This window comes from Eriocheir sinensis, chromosome 21, assembly GCF_024679095.1.
Source record: "Eriocheir sinensis breed Jianghai 21 chromosome 21, ASM2467909v1, whole genome shotgun sequence".
Taxonomy (NCBI): domain Eukaryota; kingdom Metazoa; phylum Arthropoda; class Malacostraca; order Decapoda; family Varunidae; genus Eriocheir; species Eriocheir sinensis.
Window position 1 is genome coordinate 17,321,582 of NC_066529.1, and position 24,107 is coordinate 17,345,688.

Below are 24,107 nucleotides of genomic sequence, written 5' to 3' on the forward strand. Positions count from 1 at the left end.
ATGAAGAAACACAAATTATATAAGAAAAATAATGAAAAATAGAAGACGATGCCGATTATAAAATTGAAAAAAAATGAAGAAACAGCAATGAAAGGAATTGCTAAGCCTTCTTTCTTATGTTACGCAGAGGAGGAGGAGGAGGAGGAGGAGGAGGAAGAGAAAGAGGAAGAGAAGGTAAAACAAAGAAAAGAAAAAAATAGCATACTTTGGAAAGAAAAAAAATAGGAAATACTAAAAAATACTTTGGGGAAGAAAGGACAGGAAAATGTGAAGTAGAGAAATAGATATGTGTGTGTGTGTGTGTGTGTGTGTGTGTGTGTGTGTGTGTGTGTGTGTGTGTGTGTGTGTGTGTGTGTGTGTCATGTGCGTTTCTGACTTCCTTCGTCGTCTCCTTTGTGCGTGTGACGTCATCCGGGAAATCCCCCTCACGTCCCCCTGGCGGCCACATGGTGTGTTTTGAGGAGAGAGAGAGAGAGAGAATAAATTGTATATACTATACGCAATATCACTAATTCTCTCTCTCTCTCTCTCTCCGCGTTAAACACTTCGCTTCACTCCTCGGATCGATTTTAGTCAGGATTATACCTTTATTTTTGTCCCTTTAAGCCGCGGACTGGGCGATGAATGACTGAGTGACTGGCCGAGGGAGGGAATGCGTTTGTGAGGGCGGGAGGGAGTGCATATTATGAGTGAATGATTGAGTGAGTGAGTGAATATCATGTGTGAATGAGTGAGGCAGTCAGTGTAGGAATGAGTGAGTGAATAAGTGATTGAGGAAGTAAACAGGTTGATGGATGAATAAATGTAAATATGGTGATAAGTAATTAGAGAAAGAAAATACATTAGTGAAGTGAAAAAGAAATAACGAAAAAAATAGAACGAGGAAGTGAGTGAGTGAGGGAACAGGTAAACAGGTCGGTGGGTGAATAAATGTTAATAAGGTGATAAGTATTAGAGAATGGAAATACATTAATGAAGAGATAAATAAATAACGAAAAACAAAAGCGAATTTGAAATATATATTATGTGGTTTGTGTATTATTATTATTATTGTTGTTGTTGTTATTATTATTATTATTATTATTATTATTATTATTATTATTATTATTATTATTATTATTATTATTATTATTATTATTATTATTATTATTATTATTATTATTATTATTATTATTATTATTATTATTATTATTATTATTATTATTATTATTATTATTATTATTATTATTATTGTTATTGTTGTTGTTTTATTTCCATCATTATTTTTATTATTATCATTATTGAAGTGGAAGAAAAAATGAATGAAAATGAAGAGAGAAGGAAAGGTGACGTAGGAGGAAATGGAAGGGATGGAGGAGAGGAAAAAGAAATGCAAGGGAGGAGAGAGAGAAAAAAATTACACTGTATTAAACAACTACAATGAGAGACGTGGAGAAAAATGGTTTAATTAAAATATATAATAACAATGAGACCGCCAACCACCGCCACCACCATGCACGCCACCACAACGAAACCACCACCACCACCACCACCACCAACGACTTATCACCATCATCACCATACACCATCATCACCACCATCACCACTTCATCCTCACCAGCATCACTACTTACCGCCACCACCATGACCATCACCACCCTCACCTATCCCTACCATTACCACCACCATACTCACCACCCATCATCACCATCACTGCACCACCACCACCTTCAGCCTCAGTTCCCCCCCCCCTCTTTTCCCCTGCCCCTCCCTCCCTTCCCCTGCCGCCCCCTCCCTTCCCCTGTCGCCCCCTCCCTTCCTTGCCGCCCCCTCCCTTCCCCTGCCTCCCCCACCCTTCCCCAGCCTCTCCCTCCCTTCCCCTGTCGACCCCTCCCTTCCCTGCCGCCCCCTCCCTTCCCCTGCCTCCCACACCCTTCCCCTGTCGACCCCTCCCTTCCCCTGTCGACCCCTCCCTTCCCTGCCGCCCCTTCCCTTCCCCTGCCGCCTCCTCCCTTCCCCTGCCGCCCCCTCCCCCCCCCGACTAGCGTGATGCACAAGCCCCTCTCAGCGCCACAAGCGAGCAAAATGTGGAGAGTTACAAGCAATTACCTGCAGCTGCTCAGGTAATTAGGTTAGTTAGAGAGTTACTGAAATTATGTGCCTCGTGTGCTCCTGGTATGTATTGTGTGTGTGTGTGTGTGTGTGTGTGTGTGTGTGTGTTCTCTCACTTACATATAATACAAGTAATTATAGTAGTAAGGAGAAAAAAAGTACAGATGATGATAATGATAAAAATGGTGATAATAATAGTAAAGATGGTAATTATGATGATGATATCCATAACGCTGATTTTTTTGATAATTCGTGACGGGATTTTTTTAAGTTTGGCTCTTTTTTTTCTTATTCCTTTCCGTAGATTTATATTTTGTTTTCTTTTTTCATTATAATTCTTCATTTCTCTTCACATACCTGCTTTCCATGCCGTCTTTCCGCCTTTTTATTAACACATGATGCTTTTTTCTCCCTTTTCCCTCTCGTTTCTGTAGTTATTTTCCTGTTCTTTTCCTTTTCTCTCTCTCTCTCTCTGCCCCTTCTCCCCCCCCCCCTTTCTCTCTCTCTCGTCCTCGCCCTCTGTTGCTCACTGCCCGGAACGGTTAACTCTCAAAAGGGGAGAAGAATGAACATTAGAGTGAATAACAGAGAATCAGACATGTCGAGAGGAAGATTCAAAACAATGGACAATGAAGGAAGAATAGACTCAACTCGATCGCGGGGGGAGAGAGAGAGAGGGGGGGTAAGGGAGAGAGGGAGAGAGAGAGAAAGAGGGAAAGAGAAAGGAGGAAAGAAGTGAGGGTGGAAAGGCAGTAGCAAAAGGAGGAGGAAAATGAGGAGGAAAATGTGAAAAAAAGAAAAGTAAGAAAAGGAAACAGGAAAAAAAAGGGAAGACCAACTGAATGTGTTTGTAATTAATTTTGACCCGGAAACTTTATTATAGTGAATCGAAGACATGAGTAAGATAATATTGGAATGGAATGGACAGGAGAGTATTCGATCCTACATAGAAGGGACAAGGAACGAAGGAAGAAAGGAACTGAGGGAGAGAAGGATTGAAATAGCAGGAGAGAGGAGGAGGAGGAGGAGGAGAACCTGAAGTAGCATTGGTCGTAAGGATGAAAGGAAGAGTGAGGGAGTGGATGAGTGATTGAGAGAGTAAGGGAGTGAAAGGGCGACAAGGTGAATGAATGAGAGAGAGAGAGAGAGAGAGAGAGAGAGAGAGAGAGAGAGAGAGAGAGAGAGAGAGAGAGAGAGAGAGCAAGGCACTCCCCTGCCCTCCCCGTGTCCGGCATCTTTTGTTTGTGTTCAGCCGTCGCGACCCCGGAGGCCGTGAACAAAGGCGGGAGGGCGGAGGAGAGCGCGACCCACAATGCCTCGAGAACACAAACAAAAGAAGAGAGCGCAGGGGATTAGGCCACTGAAAGACAATCGCGGAGGTCCCCCGAGGTGCCACGGAGGCCCCGCGGGGCTGAGAGTGTTCCAAGGGGACGGACGGGGCGAGCTGGGTGGGTACTACAAGAAAAAAAAAAGAGCTCCAGAAAAAGGGTGTAGCGGGGCCGGTCACAACTTGGCGGAGACAGCGAGAAGAGGCAGAGATGAACAGGTTTAGCGGATAGAAATAACGCGAGGATACATACACTTGTGGATGGGGAAAAGGCAAAGGTAACGTTGGGAGCATACACTATAGCTGAGCGTGGCGGATTGTGGTAGGAGAGAACCCATAAACCCCGGCAGATGCTAAGTAAAGGGTTCTCAGGAGCTGTCATGGGAAGGCCGAATATATAATCGTCCTATATCTCTGTGTATCTCTGTGATTGTAAAGTCGGAAAACAGATGAACGATGTAAAGTGCGTGCCTGTGTGTGTCATGGCTCACGAGGAACCAATTCTGCAGGTTATGATGATCTTGCTGTGGCTTTGCGGGTGACTCTTATCTGAGCTGCGTCGCGTCGTGGAGATTGCTGTGGGCTGTGTAACTCGTATATATCTGTTTGGAGGGTTGGTGTTTATTCTGTATGTCTCGAATGTTTTTTTTTAATAATATTTGGGAGTTTTCTTTAATTATCTACTGACGGTTACTCTGGGTTGTCCTTAATACTTGTGAATGATGGCAACGCAAAGGTCTCATTAGATCGTCTTGTGTAGCAGATGGCTGGTGATCCTCTCTTATCAGCTTATTGGCGATGCTTCCAAACTTTGCTCATGCTGACTCTTTGTTTGGCCAGGTTAATTGTGTGTGTGTGTGTGTGTGTGTGTGTGTGTGTGTGTGTGTGTGTGTCGCCTAGATAACATTTGTCAACTGATGCACCGGAACAATAAAAAGTTATATTTGTTCGACACACACGCACACGCACACACACACACACACACACACACACACACACACACACACACACACACACACACACACACACACACACACACACGTCAGTCTAAGGGTCCGCGGTGTGAGGCGGGGCTGTGCGGGGCGTCGGGTCCTTCACAACCTCGCGTCATGGGAGGCGTTGCCGGTGTACCAAGCCGCCTCGAGTTAAAACTTGCATCAGAAAGTCCCTGCAGTTTTAATCTGAAGCAGGACAGGCAGCGCAGCGCCGAGCAAGGCCGCTGGATGCTACATAAGGACGATTTGCCTCTTCTTGCCGCGTCTCCGAAGTGGCGGGGTGTGGGGACGCCCCGGCGGGACCCTCGCCTGTTTTACACTAATCCTGCGCGCTCGCCCATTGCACCGCGGCACCCCCGGAGTCGCTGTCGAGTGAAGTGGAGGAGAAATGCAGCAAGATCCTCTTATGTACGCATCGCCCGGCAGCCGCTGGTGTGAGGCTGTGATCGCATCAAAGGAGACGGAACACGCCACTCTTGCAGCCTAATCGCTTCACCCTCAGCCGACATGCCGCGTCCTTGTCGCGGCGGCGTCTTGGAGACACTCCACGCGCCAAGCCGCTGCCTTGGCGCGCGGTTTGCCGTGCCGGGAGTGTTAAGAGGTCAGGCTTGCCACTGAGCCTGGACAGGGGACAAGCACGACCTCTGATGTTTGTGACCTCTGCTTGCTTGCCTGGATCCCTTTGTCGCTGTCGCCCGCGTGATCTCACAAGACGTCAAGTGTTTGCATCCTCTTGTGAATCGGTGCTCCTGATTTTGTTAGTTTTTGCTTTTGTTTTGGATGCTCGCGATGTTGCGGAATAATATGCGTATCATGTGTGTTTTCTTTGGTGAGTTTTGTTTTTACAGAGGCAAAGAGAAACCAAACACTTTCTTCAGATTTCTTTTTTCGAGTTTCAATCGTAATGTTTGTTTTATCTACCCTTTCCTCCCATCCATGATTTACACACCTATCTTTTTCCTCCACCCTCATCCTGTCTCCTCCACCTTTAGATCACCTCGCCATTTCTTTCCTCCACCTTTAGATCACTCCGCCATTTCTTTCCTCCACTTTATGATTTACACACCCATTTCTTTCCTCCACTTTATGATTTACACACCCATTTCTTTCCTCCACTTTATGATTTACACACCCATTTCTTTCCTCCACTTTATGATTTACACACCCATTTCTTTCCTCCACCCACATCCTATTGCCTCCACCCTCAGACCCCCGCAGCTTCTTCCCTCCACCCTCAGACGAGCCCGCCGTTTACACCTTTTTCACCCACACAGACGCGCACACAACCTTCCTCGGCCCCACTTTTCCTTCCGCCACAGCTCCTCGACCTCCACGTTCAACCTTTTTCCCAACCCAATACTTTTTCCTCCCCACAACTTCCCTGCCCACCCACCCACCCGCCCCGCCCACCTTCCCTCTCTCTACCTCCAACGCCCACCCAAAAACCCTCTCCGCCTCGAGTTTATCCTCACCACCACCACCACCAGCCTCCCTCCCTGCCCTCCCTCACCTCTCTCACTCTCACACAGAAAAAAAAAAATCCCAACACTAGTTTATCCTCGCTCTCTTATACCTACCTACCTCCCCATCCCATCCCATCCCCAGCCTCTCTTACCCTCCCTCTCCCTCCCCTTCAGCAGTACCTATGTTCCGTAGCCGCCAGGTTCCTGAAAGCCACTTCGGCGAGGGTGCTTCAGGAGCCACTAAGCTGTGAACGCCACAATCTCGCCCTCGCCAGCCCGCCCCGCCAATGGCCCACGCATCGCCGGGGTCCAATCACTCTCGCCCCTCCATCACCACACATTTGCTGACGGTGTAGTGGCTTCTAATACCCACTAGGCGTGCACTTGCTTGTCCCCGCCTGCAAGTGCTGCCTGGTCCGCTGTTCATTACTTCGAGCTGTTGTTTTGAAGTAATTTATCCCGTTTTTTATTTCGTTTTTTGCGTGATATTGTTTGTGTGTTTGTGGAAAGCATAGGTTTATTTACTCCCTGTACTCCACCTCCACCTCTCCTCTTATGTTCTCTTCTCTCCTCCCCTCCTCTCCTCTTCCTTACCACATCTTTAACCTTTATTTTCTTCGTGTTTTTGCTCCTTGTAATGATTTATTTCTTCAGATGATGATTGTGTTTATTCTTTGTTCTTATTAGTATTATTTTTGTTTTCATTTCTTTCGCCTTCATTCTTCTTGCCTTGTTTCTATTTATTTTTAGCGGAATTGCCTGCGTGGCGGTTCCTCTACCCCTCCTACCTCTCTCTCTCTCACTCTCCCTTCCCCCCTCTTTTTCTCCCTCGCTCTGCCTCCCTCTCTCTGCCTCCCTCTCTCTCGCTCTCTCTCTCTCTCTCTCTCTCTCTCTCTCTCTCTCTCTCTCTCTCTCTCTCTCTCTCTCTCTCTCTCTCTCTCTCGCTCTCTCTCTCGCTCTCTCTCTCTCTCTGCCCGACACACACACACACACACACACACACACACACACACACACACACACACACACACACTGTTTCTTTCTTTGTTTACCTTCCTTCACCAGGCAGAAAATTAGCGTAAAATTACTTTGTTATTATTATTTTTGCAGAATCGCGCGCCGAACTCGAGTCCGCGCTTATTTTGTGAGGGTAAGGACCGTGTGGGAAAGAAACCTTGTGTCCGAAGCAAGCGAAGGAGGAGAAGGAGGCGGAGGAGGAACGAGAAAGGAGGGAAAGAATGGGAAAAACAAGCGAGGTCAGAAAGACGGAATAATTTGCCTTCCTGTGTTTCTTTGATTAGTTGTTAGGCGGAGAGAAAGGCGGAAAGAGGGAGGCAAAGAAAGAGAGTAGGAGAAAAGACGGAGAGAGAGAAAGAAGGAGAGGGAAGGGGGGGGGGGTAAGAAAGAAGGGTATTTAGTTGAAGGACTATACTCCCTCACTGCTGCCTTCCCTCCTTCTTACCCCCCCCCTTTCTCTCTCTCTCTCTCTCTCTCTCTCTCTCTCTCTCTCTCTCTCTCTCTCTCTCTCTCTCTCTCTCTCTCTCTCTCTCTCTCTCTCTCTCTCTCTCTCCAACTTTAAACCGTCAAAAATACTGTTCTGAGTCGTAGTTTTGAGAGAGAGAGAGAGAGAGAGAGAGAGAGAGAGAGAGTAAATAAAACGTAATTATACGAAATATTACACATTTCGAAAACAAAAATAATCAGATAGAAAAATAATGACAGAATGCAGAAGGAAAAAAAATAAATACTCGAGAAAAATATAAAAATACGACAATAAAAGCAAAGCAAATGACATAAAAAAGATGATTTGACGCACGTAACAAAAATAAAGAAAATAATACAGGGCAAGCTATTTTAAGCAACAACATACCTCACGCAAGAGTTTAATGAAAAGGAACAGGTAAGGCTTGGACGATGGTTTCACTCTGCTTTTGTTGTTGTTACGAGTAAAGTAATGATATGGAAGTATTGATGACAGAGGAAGCGAAAAAAAAAATGTAGATTAAAGAAAAATAGGTTCAAGGAGAGATAAAAAAGAAGAAAATTAAGAAAATAAATTAAAATGAGTTAGAGCCACAATATAAAAAAAAGACAAAAGAAAGATACATAGAAAAATAAACTTCAAGGAGAGAGAAGAATGAGAAAAGTAAGAAAAGAAAAAAAGAGGGAGAAAAGCAAACAATAGGAAAAAGGAGGGAGAAAAAAGAGAACAAAGAAGTAGAATGATGCAGGAAAAGGAGGAAAATAAGAGAAAGAAAGAAGAAAACAAGAAAGTAAGTTAGGAGAAGTAAGAGACAGAGATAAGAGGAAAATAAAGGAAAAGAAAATAGTATAAAAGAAAAAAGAAGGAAAAAAGTGAGGAAGAAAAGAGAAAACAAAGGAAAAGAAAGAAGGAGGAGAAGGAATAAAATGAGAAAAAGTTTAAAAGGGAGAAATAGGAAGAAACTGGATAATAAGATTTCAAGAACAGAGAAAAGGAAGAAAATAAGGAGAAAAAGAAAAGGAAGAAAACATAGGAGAGAAAGAAAGTGGAAGCAAACTGAAGAAAAGGAAAAGAAAGAAAATATAGGGAGAAGAAAAGGTAAATAATGGAAGAAAATAAAGAAAAGGCAAATAATAAGCCAGCCTGGGCCACGGGAGAGAGGGAGGGAGCCAGCCTCGCCTCCATTGTCTGACGGCCGAGCAACAAAACTTTCCCACAAAAGCAACAACTCCCTCAGAAATGAAACTTGCACAACTACTCTCTCTCTCTCTCTCTCTCTCTCTCTCTCTCTCTCTCTCTCTCTCTCTCTCTCTCTCTCTCTCTCTCTCTCTCTCTCTCTCTCTCTCTCTCTCTCTCTCTCTCTCTCTCTCTCTCTCTCTCTCTCTCTCTCTCTCTCTCTCTCTCTCTCTCTCTCTCTCTTTTTCTCCCCCCACCCGCCCCTCCTCCCTCTCTCCCCTTCCTTCCTTCCTCTCTCCCTCCCTCTCTCTTTCTTTCTTTTCGAAGCTAAACAACAACAAAAGCTGCTAAGTTTGGGGCCGACGCGATCCTACACACACACACACACACACACACACACACACACACACACACACTTACACATGCACACACAGTAATGTTATCCGCGGTAGTTATATTTGTAATCACGACCGTAATGGTGATAATAATAGTAACCGTGATGAGAAAATTGCGTAATTCCTCCCCGACACCGAAAATAGAAAAGCTGCGGCCTTACTTACATTCCTCAGTAATAATAATAGTAATCACCCGAGCGTCCATTTTCTTTTAGCCGCACACATTTTTTTTCTGTTACTTCTTTTCTTGCAATTATGAATAAAAAAAAAATTCCTCCCTGTGCTTTACTGTTACTCGTTCTCTTTTTCCTCCTCCTCCCTTTCCTCCTCCCTTTCCTCCTCCTCCTCCTCCTCCTCCTCCTCCTCATCATCATCATCATCATCCTATCATCATCATCCTCTTGTTTCTACTTCTACTTCAACTACTACTACTACTACTACTACTACTACTACTACTACTACTACTACTACTACTACTACTACTACTTCTTACTACTACTACTACTACTACTACTACTACTACTACTACTACTACTACTACTATTACTACTACTACTACTACTACTACTACTACTACTGCTGCTTCTCCTTCTACTACTACTACTACTACTACTACTACTACTACTACTACTACTACTACTACTACTACTACTACTACTACTACTACTACTACTATTACAACCACCATCCCCATCGCCCCCCTCCCCCCACCACCCTTACCACACCACCACCCCCACTCCAACCAGCACCCACCCCCACCACCCCACACCACTAAAAGGGAATTAAGTTTTATAGGCGTTTCCCTTTCGTAACAATTTTCCCGCCCTTTTTAATGCATTATTCGTAGTACGTCCTCGTGGCCGGCTGATCCGTCCTCGTTATGCGTTAATTCATAGCAACGATAATGCGCTTAATGACGTAATGAGTACAGGCCAGGTTAATGAGGCACAGGGAAAGGCTTTAATGTTGCTACCTGTCCACCTTTCTGCATGATGGGTTCGGCTGTGCTTGTATGTGGAAAGTGAAAGTGGAGGGGAAGAAGGTGCGGAGGGGTGCTTGTGGATTGGTAGTAATAGTAGTTATAGTAGTGGTTGTAGTAGTAGTAGTAGTAGTGATGGTGATGGTGGTAGAGGTCGTGGTCTGCAAGTGTTGTAGTATATTTAGATTTTTACATTTGTATTCATATGTTCGTTTGGTAAGTGGGAAAGGATGTTTGTTTCGTATAATTATAAAGTAGTAATCATAACTCTTCTATCAGAGTGTGTTTCGCCCCATTCCTTCCCTTAGTTCATTTAGTCATTTTATTGTTTAATCCTATTTTGTCATTTGTATACTTTCAGCTGTATATTTTTATTGTCTTTTTTTCATCCCGCTACTTATCATTTTTTTCTAATATAGATCATTTAAATCAACATGTTTATTCACTCTATACTATCGTCATTCATACCGCAAACTCCACGCATTCACCGTGTGATGGACGACGCGGGTTCGAATCCGCCGCTACCACCTGGGATTTTTCAGTCACCGCCGAGTGGCTTAAGACTACCCACATGCTGTCCTGAAGACCACCCATCGACCCGGACCCTAGAGGAAACCGTCCACGTGAATCAAGAACAAGCTCCGAGGGGCAGCATAAGCCAAGAAAAGATGGCGCCACTCTAAAACACTTGCCTGCGCCATGACGGGCTGGGGCCGACTACGATCCAGGCCCCTCAAGAAAGCCTACCGGCGCTATAGGCTGGCACGTAAAAAAAGAAAAAGGAGAAACAGGAAAAAAAAATAACAAAAGGTTCAGGAAGAGAAGAAAGAAGAAAAATAAAGGAGAAAAGGGAGAAAATGTGGGAAAGAAAGAAAATGGGAGCAAAATGAAGAAAAGGAAAAAGAAGAAAATGTGGGTCCTTTATTTTTATTCCTATTTTTCCTGCATCTTTTATTAGCTTTTTTCTTTATACTAACTAACTGCCGAACTAACTAATACACCCTTTTCCCGTTTCACTTTATTCTCTTAAGTCGTATTAATTTTATCGCTTAACTTATTCCTCCACTTTTCCCCGCCGCCGTTCTATTTAGCGCGTCTATTTCCATTCCGCGTAATCCACCGTGCAGTACTTTTTTTCATTTTATTCTTTACTTCTTCCCCGCCGGCGTCGTTTGATCATCCGCCTCTCCTCATTGGCCACTTTTATCGTCACCCACTCCTTCCTTCGCCTTCTCTCCGCCTCCTTCACTCCTCCACTCCATCCATCTCCATCCCGTTCTCTCTCCCCCCCACCTCTTCACCTCCCCGTCAACAGCTGGTTCTCTCCCCACCCTCCTGTATCTGGCTACGTCTTCGTCTCATATACACACACACACGTCTACAACAAAGCTCCTCCGCTGCCATGCCCATCCCCCCAAGTAGCCTCGTCTCCTGCCCCCTGTGTCTGGGTAACCTCCTTGCCTCCTCGTTCTCGCCGTCGTCACTCGAACTCGCTGGTCTAAGTCGTGGCCGCTCATTAGAACACGGCGTCTGCGGAGTGACACCCGTGAAATTCCTCCTCTAGGTGTGAGTGGGTGAGGCAAGCTACTGACCGGGTGTTTCCTCCCTCTCTCCCTCCCTTCTCTCCCTCCTTCGTCTCTTTCCTCCCTTCAGCCCTCCCTCGATATTGGGGGCCATCCATCTTCCGCTGTAAGATTTGGGAGGCCAGAGATTTTCCGGTTGTTCTAATATATATTTTTTCCTTTCTTTTATTCGCCGGGAAAGTTATGTAAGGCGTGGTTTATCTCTTTCTTTGGTGTTTCCTCCCAATCGCGAGTTATTGTTCCCTAGTGTTCTCTCCCAGTCTCCAGTTATTGTTCTCTATCGTTCTCTTCCAGCCCTAGGTCACTGTTCTTTGGTGTTCTCTCCCAGCCTCCAGTTATTGTTCTCTATCGTTCTCTTCCAGCCCTAGGTCACTGTTCTTTGGTGTTCTCTCCCAGCCTCAAATCACCGTCCTCCAGTGTCCTCTCCCAGCCTCCAGTTATTGTTTTTTATCGTTCTCTTCCAGCCCTAAGTCACTGTTCTTTGGTGTTCTCTCCCAGCCTCAAATCACCGTCCTCTCGTGTTCTCTCTCTGTCTCCAGTACCTAACCGTTACTTGATGGTCTCTCCCAGCCTCTCCTCCAGTCAGTGTTCTCAGTTCTCTCCCAATATCTGTCCATCCGTGAGTTACCAATCGCAGCTCTCCTCATCTGCAGTGCCATTAAATCATGAACACAGTGCCTCTACATGTTGGCATCGGCCCCTCCGTGCACCACACATACACACACACACACACACACACACACACACATGCACACCCATCCCCCCCACACCTACCTGCCCGCAACGCCCCTCCCCCTTCTATACCCACATGCTCATTCCCCTTCCATTCCGTCCCCTCGCTGTATACACCTGACCATTCTGTGCTCATGTCTGTTCTGTATGTGTATGTATGTGTATGTATGTTCTGTGTTCATGCCCATTATGTTACCCTTCACTCATTTATAGGGCGTCATTGTACATATTTTTGCACACTATGTTGTAGGTCTAACTCTAATTGTATTTTTTTAAACATTTTTTTTTAATTCTCCAGGATTTTTTTTGTTTATATTCGTGTTAGTTTTTTCCTCTTTGTTCTACTGTATCCCATTGTTACATCAAGTTCGTTTTCGATGCATTCATTCCCTCTCATATTTTGACGCTCCATAACACTCACAATCATTTTTTTTTTTTACATTACTCGCTTCTTTCTTGTCGTCAGTGTCCCTTCCTGATTCTCCTTCCCTCTCCTCCATATTTTGACTCCATAACAATTACATTCATCTTTTTTTGTACATTCTTCACTTCATTCGTGTCGTCAATGTCCCTTCCTGATTCTCCTCCTCCTCCTTTTCCTTTCGCTAGCCCTGCCTCCCCTCCACCCGTCCTCCCCTCCTCCTCCCCTCCTCCTGCTCCCCCTGCGTCCCCTCGGGCTGCTAAACATCCTCGCCAAGTGCTGATGACAAAAGCTCATCAATAACCACGTATCGGGCGGCGGAAACACGTGTACTGGCGGGGAGATGCGCGGCCCGGGGTAGGCTGCGGGCGGAGGGAAGGACCGGGAGGGAGAGGGGAAGGATAAAACACGTGTGCGTTCAGAATTGGATATTAATGGATGGGGTTGTCGAGGGTCATTACGGGGTGTTGTCAGTGTATGAGGGGGAAGAGGGGAAGGGGTGCATGGGGAGTGGGGAGGGGTGACGACTGGCCGGCCTGTCAAGTGCTGTGCTCAAGTGTGTGGGGAGGAAACGGGGGTGGCTAAAGAGGGGAGGTCGCAGTGGGGTGATGGGGTGAATGTATGTAAAGCGTATATGTAAAACAAGGCTATGAAAAGGGTTTATATTGCCAGCGTAGCATTAGGGGGAGAGGGGGGGAGGTTTGTGTGTGTGTGTGTGTGTGTGTGTGTGTGGGTGGATGGTTGTTTGGATGCAAGTAGAATTGTTATATTCGCTCTAAAAACTCCAGAAATGTGACGATTCTTTTTGTTAGTTGTTAAAGAATAATGTTTTTGTTCCACTCGGTACCTTTCGTCCTTTCGGTTAACTGGTTTCCCCGTTTAACCGTAAGCTGTGTACCGTGAGTGTGTACCGTGAGTGTGTACCGTGAGTGTGTACCGTGACTGTGCACCGTGACTGTGTACCGCGACTGTGTGGTGACTGTGTACCGTGACTGTGCACCGTGATTGTGTACCGTGAGTGTGCACCGTCAGCTGTGGACCGTCAGGTGTGGCCTTAATTTGCCGGTTCTAAAGGTCGCTTCCAAATATCAGGTTTGATAGTTCATAAATTCCGGTCTTGTTAATGGTTTGGAGTATTGTACAGAGTTATCGGATTTTGTCTTATCATCTTTTTGGGTAGTTTTCATGCTTCTAGGTTAGACGTGCACTTTTAGTTAGTTTTGAGGTTAAACCACGTCCCTTCCTCCAGTTAAGTAATAAGAAGTAATTCAGTTCTTCGTTTTCGCCTCGTGTGACCAAGAAGGAAGGGTTCGTCTGAGCTCCCGTGCGTCGCGTCTCCGTGCCGTGCCACCCAGCGTGCCTCCCTCACCCCCCGCCCCAGGCACCCCGCCACACACTAATCCGCTGACTTGCTGTGTTCCCGCTGTGGTCTGGTAAAGTTACTGGGCAGCTTTGTGGGTTGCTGAGGCATTAGCAGTATAGGATAGCAGAATACGAGCCACCCGGAGCCACAGACCTAAGTAGTGCCATCAGCTGCGGCGCCAGGCGGGGGACGGCAGGGGGCGAGCGTGCCGCTGCCTGCACTGCGGCCTTGTAGTACACCTGCACCTGCCAGCATTACCGTGTAGCATCGACCAAATCCTCTTAGTGGTCGTAGTGGCGGCGCCGCCCTCCACCGTAATTACCTTCCATATTAACAGGGAGGGGCGCCGCCCTACCGCCCAATCAATAACTCTCATTCCATGACAGGTCGACCAGCCCCGGATGGCCCGCCACGGCACCTTCAAAGCAAGGCTCTTCGCGGCAACATTTTCCAGGCTGTGAGCTTCCCCAAAGACCCACAAAACAAGCCTAGCATAAGCCCATTTACCGCGCACCCTCCAGCATTCAGTGACGACCGACAAGAGTTTGTTGGGCGAGACAAAAACCCTCTTTTGCCGCGACGCTTTACAGGCCATCAGCCGCGGTGCTCCGGGAGAAGCATAACCCTTTGCCTCAGCATCGGTGGTGCTCGCCGGCGCGGTGTTCCCCGGCCATAAACAACACCCAGTAAGCCGCTGTATTGACACCCCTCGGAGCCGCGCGGGGAGGCGAGCACCGGCCGCCCCGCCATCTGTCGGCTCTCACGGGGGTGAATGAAACGCAGAGGCATTGTTGTGGCGGCGGGATCCGATTAGGCGTGTTTCTCTTGTTTCGGACGGTGTACAGCGCAGGATGTCCCCTCCCCTCCCCTCCCCTCCACCCGCCTCCCCCGTGCCAGCCCACACCTCCTCCAGGGCCCGGCAGATGCAGAGCAGAGCAGGTAATGCCCGGCCGGTTTACCTCACGCACACATAATGCACCGCCGCTTGTTTACACCAGATTACCGCTGTTACGCCGCCTCGCCGCCGCCGCCACCGCTCACCATTTTGCAAACGGCCACACAAGGCTATCGATCAGCCCGATATGGAGGCAGTAAAACACGCTGCTTCAGGCACACACGCGGCGCAACAATCATGCGAGCGACAAAGGTGAAAAAATACAAACACGGGAGTCTGGAAATTTCGAGTATGTTATATAATGTTCCCTCGTACCCTTCCTTCCCTTCGCCTTGCTCCGCCTTGCCTCGCCTTGCCTCGTCCCCTTATGCAGTGTGTTGCGGCAGGAGGAGGAGGGATGGGGAGTATACAGAGGGAAGGAGGGGAGGGGAGGAGGGGGCGGTCAGCTGCAACAGGAGTATTAATGCAACACAACCTGGATTTCCCGACTCCTGAAGCGGCTGAGACACGTGTTCGGGAGCCGCGGAGGACGCCTCAGCCCCGACCCCACGCGCGAGGACTTCCACTTCGCTAGCTCCTGTTTTTCTTGCTCCTCGCGACATCAAAGCGAAGGAAAATAGATTAGAATGGTCAATTGCTGCTATTATATGAGTTGCCTGTGTGTTGCGAAGGTTTTATGGGGTGGTTATAGTGTTTTTTGTGTGTTTCAGGTGAGTGGGCGCGGAGAGGCGAGGTCGAGGTCACGGCAGGTGTTGGAACAAGGTGACTCCGCGGACCTCTGAGACGGGTCTGGGTGAGTTCCATTAGCCTGCCTCCCTCCTCCTCCTCCTTCTCCTCTCCTCTCCCTCCCAGCCTGCCTTTCTCCATCCTTCCATCCTCTTCCTTCCTTCCTTCCTTCCTCTCGTCTCCTTCCTCCTGCTTTCCTTCTGCCTTTCCCACCACCTCCTCCTCCTCCTCCTCCTTCCTCTTCCGGTGTTTGTGTTGGTTATTCTCATTAGTTCTTCGTGCTGGTGTTGCTACTACTACTACTACTACTACTACTACTACTACTACTACTACTACTACCACTACAACGGCGCCACCTGCACGTATACAACACCAAAGACAACAACAACAACAACGAAAAAAAAAGAAAACAAATAAATATCCCACTAATCTTCTGTAAAGGGATTCGCCTCACGAGACAACTTTCTTTCTATTAGGAGTCTCGAAGCGCGAAAACGAACCGGGCTTCACTTACACTGTTCGGGGTGTAAGACGCCAGGCGGGTGTTGAATGTACTCTCACACGCAGTCCTGGAGGGGAGAGGGGGAGGAGGGCGTAGGGTGCAGGGGGCGAAGGGGGGGGGGGGGGGGGGCTGGTTGTTGCTCTGTCGTGTAGTCGTGTACTAAAAGCATTATTATCTCTCCTCCTCCTCCATCCCCTCCTTCTCTCTTCCTCTCTTTCCTTCCTTCCTTTCCTCCACTGTCCTCTCTTCTCACTATCTCCATCCCTACCACCGCCCATTTATCCTTCCGTTCTTCTCCTCCTCCATCCTACTTCCGTCTTTCATCCCTACATCTCTCCATCCTATCCCCCTTCTCTATCCCTTCCTCCTTGTATTCATCTTTCTTCCTGGAGGTGTAGGACTGCTGTGTGTGTGTGTGTGTGTGTGTGTGTGTGTGTGTGTGTGTAGCCAGGGTGTTAGACGATATAGCATAAACAATTTTAGTATGAAAGCGGGTGTGTTTGAGTCGTGTTAGGTTAGGTTTGCTTAGGTTTGCTTTGGCTTGATCGAGTGTGCTGTGTCTTAAGGGCTGCCTGGAGGAGGAGATGAAGCCGGGCTGTTCGAGGGTGCAGCAGCGGCGGGTGTAGGAGAGTGGGCGGGATTTAAGTCGGGTTAGCACAGCACACTCGGCCTCGTTCACACACGGCTGCCCTCCTGACGTACCGGCTGTGACGGCCCTCCCTCCTTCCCTTCCTCTCCCCTTCCCTACCTCGCTCCCATCCTCCCTCCCTCTCGACGCACCATTCCCGTACCACCACCACCACGACCATCGCTACCTCTACCACCAGCCAACCACCCCAACACACCACCACCACAAAATCTACGACTGCTACCACAATCACATCCCTGCCTACTTATCTCCCTCTCTCTCCTCGTTCCCATCCTCCCTCCCTCTCGACGCACCATTCCTGCACCACCACCACTACCATCGCTACCTCTACCACCAGCCAACCACCCTAACACACCACCACCACATCTACGACTGCTACCACAACCACAATCACATCCCTGCTTACTTATCTCCCTCTCTCTCCTTTCCTTCCTCCCTCACAAACCACCCTGCCTCCCTACAACCACAACCACCCCCAGCATTAAAACCACAACTACCACTATTGCTCTTTACCTTAATTCCTACCTACTTCCCTACCTCTCTCCTTCCCTACACCACCACCACCACTACTACTAACACACCTTTTAAATATATATACGGTGTGTGTGTGTGTGTGTGTGTGTGACCATGTGTACTAGGGGAGAGAGAGAGAGAGAGAGAGAGAGAGAGAGAGAGAGAGAGAGAGAGAGAGAGAGAGAGACATTGAATTTCACTCCTTTATTGTTATTGTCTACATGTGTGTGTGTGTATGTGTGTTTGTGAGACACTAAAATCACCATCACCATCCATCATCACCCTTAAATACACGCACTATCACTAACACCATCATCATCATCACCACCACCACCACCACTGCCAAAACCCCCAAAATGTCACCCACACCTCCACCGCCACCACCACCACCACCACACACGCCACCCCCCACGAGTAATGTCACCACCATCCTCACTATCACCACCACCATCACCACCACCATCGCCTCCATCACCTGAGCAACAAGCCAATTATACCTGGATCTTCGCCCCACCTGCAGTGTTTCACGGCGGCCACGAAGCTCTCATTATATCGCCAGGCTGACACGTAGGAGGAGGAGGAGGAAGAGGAGGAAGGGAAGTAAAAGGAAGAGAAAGCGGAGGAGGAGGCGGAGAAGGAAGAAGACGAGGAAGAAAAAGAAGAAAAGGAAGAAGAAAAAAAGAAGGGGGATGTAAAAGGAGAAAAGAACAAGAAAATGAATACTGATGAAAAGAAGTGGAGGAGTAGGAGGGAAAAATAGGAACTAGGAATAAGGAGGAAGGGTTGGAAGAGGAGAAGGAGGAGGAATGAAAAAAGAGAAGATGAAAGAATAATAAAATGAAAAGTCGATGAAATGGAAGAGTAGAATGAAAATGAGGAACTAAGAATGATGAAGAAAAGGAAGAAGGGAAGATGATGATGGAAGGAGGAGGTGAAAGGATAGGGGAGGTAGGGGAGGGTAGGTATGGGGAGGAAAGTAAGATACAGGGGTAGGGGAAGGGGGAGTGGCAAAGGATTCCAACGTTTGGCATGGGGAGGGAGGAGAGGGAAGGGGAGGAAAGGGGAAGGGAAGGGGAGGAGAGAGGGAACAAACAACTCTGGAAAGATGAAGAGGAATGCTAAGGATGTGAGAAGAGAGAGAGAGAGAGAGTTGAATAGAACGTTCAGAATGAAGAGAAATAGGAGAAAGAGATAGGAGAAAGGGAAAGTAAAAGGGAGAGTGATGGAGAGGAGGGAGAGGGGGAAGGGAAGAGGGAGAAGAGAACAGAGAAGGAGGAGGAGGAAGAGGAGGAGCCTGCGTCTTGCCTGGGGAGATGAAAAGGAAGGAAGGAGAGGATTGAGGAGGAGACCAAAAATACGGGTGTGAAAAAATATGAACAAAAATATACAAAAAAATAACCAGATTGAGCTAAAAGGGAAGAGATAGAGGAGGGAGAGACGAAAGAAGGAAGGGAGGGAGGGAGGGAGAGAAGAGGGAACGTGGACAGAGACAGGTCGGTGAGGAGAAAGGACGTGGAGGAGGAGGAGGAGGAGGAGGAGGAGGAGGAGGAGGAGGACAGGATCATGTTTTATCTCCGAGTTCATCTCTAAGGACCGAAACGTCTCTAGATCCGTGATTGAAAGCTAGTTCATTCACCTCTCTCTTTATCTCCCTTTCTCTCTATCTCTCTGTCCCTCTCTCCACCCCTTCCCCTCCTGCCCTCAGCTCCTCTCTATCAGCCGCCACTACTGAAGAAGAAGAGGAGCTTCCGACAAAAAGGATTATATCTTTGTGTAGTTCGGTTGTTCGTTCCCTATTCCCTAGTTCAGTCCTTTTCCTCTTGAACCTACACACACACACACACACACACACACACACACACACACACACACACACACACACACACACACACACACATTTTTTTTCTTTTTTCACAAGGATAAACCCATTTTTCCCCTTTTTTTTTAGTATGTGTTTGAATATGTTGGGTTTGGATATCAGTCTGAAGGTCTTTTTAGTTGTAGCACCTTCGGGTCGCACCTAAATATGGTCGGATTAGGTCTGGTTGGTTGGCAAGAACAGGTTTTCATTTCGCCCCGTGCTGCCTTGGTCCGGTGTGAATGTATCGGCTAAGTTGTGTTCGGCGGATTAGTTAGTAAGTTGCTTAAAGTTGTACTAATCCCCGCTAAGTCATGTTTGGGGTTTGTTTTTCTTTTGTTTGTGATTTATGGTACCTTCTCAAACACACACACACACACACACACACACACACACACACACACACACACACACACACACACACATATCACCAACAACAATAACAATAACAATAATGGCAAACTTAGCAACTACACTAACATATATTTCAGCCTTCCTTTTTCCTTCTTTTTACTTTCCTTCCCTTCATGCAATCAATCAGAACCCTTCCCCCCATTACCCCTTGACCTTCTCTTCTTCCTCCTCCTCCTCCTCTGCCTCGTCCAAACAGTAACAACAAGAACTCTCTCCCTCGCTCCCTCCGCCCCTCACAGCAACAACTTCAGTCTCGGCATCGGAGTTATCGGAAGGAACATGACCGGCCAATCCATCTCCGGCTTGAGCAAACTCGCGCCCAACTCCGGCTCGACAAACCTTCAAAACTCAACTCGAGACTAACCTACTCCTCCTCCTTCTGTTCCTCCTGCTCCTCTTCCACATCCTTCTTGTTCCCCTTCCCTCTTGTTCTCTCTTCCTCTTGTTCCTCTTTGTCTTCCAACTCCGGCTTGACAAACCTTCAAAATTTAACTCGAAACTAACCTACTCTTCCTCCTCCTGTTCCTCCTGCTCCTCTTCCACTTCCTTCCATGTTCCTTTTCCCTGTTGTTCTCCACCACCACATTCTTCCTCTTCCTCCTCCTCCTCTTCCTCCTTCTCCTCCTTCTTCTCCTCCTCCTCCTCCTCCTCTTCATGCCTCTCCATGGCCAAACTACACAACTTAGCCAAACTTCCTCCTAACTTGAGTGGGCAGCATTTTCCCTCAGTAGCAAGGACAAGGAAGGAGAGGATGGAGGAGGAAGGAAGATGAGGTGCAGGAGGAGGAGGAGGAGCAGAAAAAAAAAGACGGCGAATAAGAAAAAGACAAAAAATAACTGTACTGGCAAAGATTTAAAAACAAAGAGAGCAAGAAAAGAAGAACAAGAACAAAAGCTAAAAGAACAGTAGAAGAAGAAGAAGAAAAAGAAGAAGAAGAAGAAGAAGAAGAAGAAGAAGAGGAAGAGGAGGAGGAGGAGGAGGAGGGCTATGGTCCAGACGAGGAGGATAACTTTTTGGCCGCGGGATGGCCGGGAGACGGACGGGAAAATGGCTCCGTTATGGCCCTCCGGAGGCAGTACACACCCTCGGCCCGCCCCTGCCCTCCCTCCCTCCCTCCTTCCCTTTCCTCCGTCCCTCCTTCCCTTTCCTCCATTCCTCCTTCCTTTCCCACCGTCCCTTCTGTTTTTTTTCTTTTTCTCCGTCCTTTCTTCCTTACTTTCCCTTCATTCCTCCTTTCTTTTCCTTCGTCTGTCTCTCCATTCCTTCCTTTTATCCCTTATTATATCCTCTACGTCCTTTCCTTCTTCCCCACCGTTCCTTTCTCTTTCCCTTTCCTCCTTCCTTTCTTCCTTTCACTTCCCTTCTTCCCTCTATTCTCCCATCCCTCCTTGCCGCCTTTCTTCCCTCCCCCACTTCTTCGTCTCTTCCTCCCTTCCCTTCCTTCCCTCCGTCCCCATATTCCTCCCCTCCGTCCCTTCCCTCCCTCGCTTCCCTTCCCTTCCCTTCCATTCTTCCCTTCTCTCCTTCCCGGCTCTCCTTCCCTTCCCTTCTTCCCTTCCCTCCTTCCCTTCTCTCTTTTCCTTCCCTTCCGTTCACCCCTTCCCTCCATCCTTTCCCTCCCTTCCCTCCTTCGCCTCCCTTCTTCCTTCCCCTCCTTCCCTATTGCTAACTGCATAGACGTTGTTGCATGGGACAGCGGCGTGCATGTTGCTATGATCTGCTCTTGTTTGTTTGCTTGCTTATTGCTTCAGTTGTTTGCCTTGGCTGTTTTCTTATTTGTTTACCTGATAATTATTTTCTTGTTTATTGATTTTTTTTCGTTTCTGTTTCCTGGCCTTGTTTGCTCTCTTATTTGTCTGGATAAGCTTTTTTTTACAGCAAGGGAGGCAGCTCAAGGGCAAAAAAAAAAAAAAAACGCTAAACGCTGCTTCGAACAAAACAAACAAACAAAAAAAACAAAAAAAACAGAAGCCAGTAGAGGTCATTTCCGGGCGGAGAGGTGTCTTGATACTCTTGAATGCGTTGAAGTCGTAGGCAGGAGGAAATGCAGATGAAGGGTACAGATGAAGCTGCTTATTGAATTGGCTGCTCGTATATATCTTTATCACTACCATTATTATCATCATCCTAATCATCATCGTCACCACCACCACCACCACCACCACTGCTATTACAACCCCAACACAACCCACACACGCACGCACAGACAGCACAAGAAACAACACAATAGCAACACACACACACACACACACACACACACACACACACACACACACACACACACACACACACACACACACACACACACTAACGCCCTCCTCCCCTTCTCCCTCCCCGCCGCACACACTTTCTACCTCCACTTTAGCGTCTCTCTCTCTCTCCCTGCCTCGCGTGTCTCGCCTGTCCGCCCCGCCCTTTGTCACTCCCTAGCTCGTGTTCGCCAGCTTGTTATTTCCCTTCTTTTATTTCCTATTATTATGACCCCCGCTCCGTATATCACTCCTCCTACCCCCCGCCCCCCATCCCTCCAACTTCTCTTCTTCTTCCTCCCCCTCCTCCTCCTCCTCCTCCTCCTCCTCCTCCTCCTCCTATCAGGGCAGTTTAGGAGTGTTATTAAAGACATTCGCCTCCACGTGCCGCAACCTGACACCGCTAAAGGGAAGGAGGAGGAGGAGGAGGAGAGGGAGGGAGAGAACAGGTGTGGCAGTCTCTTAATTTCTCACCTGCTCCCCTCAAAAAAAGAATAATGGAATAATTATAATAAGAGTAATAATAATGATAATAATAATAACCACTCTTTTTAATACCATAAACCTCGGCTCCTCCTCCTCTCCTCCTCCATCTCCCTCCCTCCGCCCCCTTACCCACCATCGTGCTCGTGCTATACCCCCCCTTCACCCTCCCAATCACCCCCCTGCCGCCCCCCATTCCTCCCTAGCAGTAACCCGAGCTGGTGTTTTGTAATCTGACCCCCGCGCCGCCGCCCTCCGTCTCCCCCTCCCTTGTTGGCGGTGATAACTGACTATTAACGAACAATCCACCGCCCATTGAGGTCTGCTGATGGACGGGAGTCGAGCGCTGTCCAACACTGTCTAAAAAGCCCCGATACTGTTTCAATTCCCCGCCACCCTCCCAGCAGCTGCGGGCGGGGAGGGCGGACGGGGCCATCTCGCAGCCCTGCACGTGCCCACCTGCCTCCTCCTCCTCCTCCTCCTCCCCCTCCTCTTCCCGGGGTGCCTCGCTTCCACCGGGGAGGCTCGGGGAGGGCGCCGGGATGATGGTGCCGGGAAAGAATGACTCTGTATATTGGCGATTTATTTACTGTGTGGCGGTGTTCGGTGTTCGTGGTGGCGGTGGCGGCCCCCCACGGCGAGCGGTGATTGAATGGCGGGCTGCGTGTGGTGGTGATGGTGGTGGAGATGGTGGTGGTGGTGATGTGCTCGTGACTAGGCGTGTGTGGCGTGTTTGGAGGCGTGGGTGAATGGTAGTGAAAACTTTCGGGTGTGTTGTTAATGTTTTGGTGGGTATTAGCCCGACGGGGGGTCCTGAGTCCTGTGGATGAAGGGATAAAAAAGGTGGATTCAGGTAGAGTAGAGCGATAGATAATGGTGGGAGGGCAACTGAGGCTCTGGCTGAGGACATGGTTAATTAAGGTGTACAGGAAGAGGATGTGGAAGATGTGACAACCACTGAGGGTTACGGCTGCCCACCCCTACCCACCCTCAACACTTGCCAGATGACGCCCCTGGGCAGGCCCGGGGCAGTAATTAAGCTGTAACGCTGACATCAAAAGAGTTGCCTTCACAGTTGTTTACTGTAGCACTTTCTTGACGTAGTTCAACGTGTTGGGGGTGGTTTGCCTCACTGGCGGTCTCTTGCTGGGCTGCTGCTGACGCCCCGCGGCCCACCCCACGACCCCGCGGATCACACGCGCCTCACCCATTTCGGTGGAATTGCACCAAACATGTGAGTGAAGTCGTGCATGTTCACCCCAGAAAAGTTCCCTTCAAGAGCGACCAACGCTAGAACATCTAACAAGGAATATTTGTGCTGTAATAATTTCTACGCCCCTGCCGGAGTCTGGCGGTGCTGCGGACTGAAAAGCAGCGTCAGGACCCAGGCAGGGGCTGGCGAGGGTGTAGTACTCACGCTAGGGATGTTGTCGTTGGTACAGATGCACTCGGAGAGCAGTCGGTCCCTGATCTCCCAGGCAAAGATGGAGGGACACTCCCGTTTGTACTCTGCTATCTTATTGACCACGTGGGGCGTGGCCACGCGGGGCTTGGAGCCGCCGATGGCCCGCGGCTTGATGGAGCCCGTCTCGTAGTATCTGGCGGGAAGAAAGGGTAAGCGTGAGAGGCGGGCAGCGGCGTGACGTCCGTAACACTAGAGGCCCTGACACAGACAAACAGCCTGAGGCTCAACAAAATTGTCGGAGTGCATGGGTTATGAGCACCGCGGGGACACCGGAGCATGAGGACTCTTGTTATGGGACTGTCCTCAAAGATGCCCAAGTTGAAATATCAGAAGCCTTCGCAGGAC

The 24,107-nt window shown here is 48.3% G+C and overlaps 1 protein-coding gene across 4 annotated transcripts in view; it reads right to left on the reverse strand.

The window, feature by feature from the left end:
• The window catches only part of LOC127001770 (paired box protein Pax-6-like), a 160,148-nt gene that overhangs the window by 66,901 nt on the left and 69,140 nt on the right, over positions 1–24,107 (reverse strand). For all 4 annotated transcript variants that reach the window (XM_050866925.1, XM_050866921.1, XM_050866922.1 and 1 more), the window contains one exon: positions 23,715–23,895. In XM_050866925.1, the coding sequence (XP_050722882.1) occupies positions 23,715–23,895 (181 nt within the window). The remainder of the gene's footprint in view (positions 1–23,714; positions 23,896–24,107) is intronic.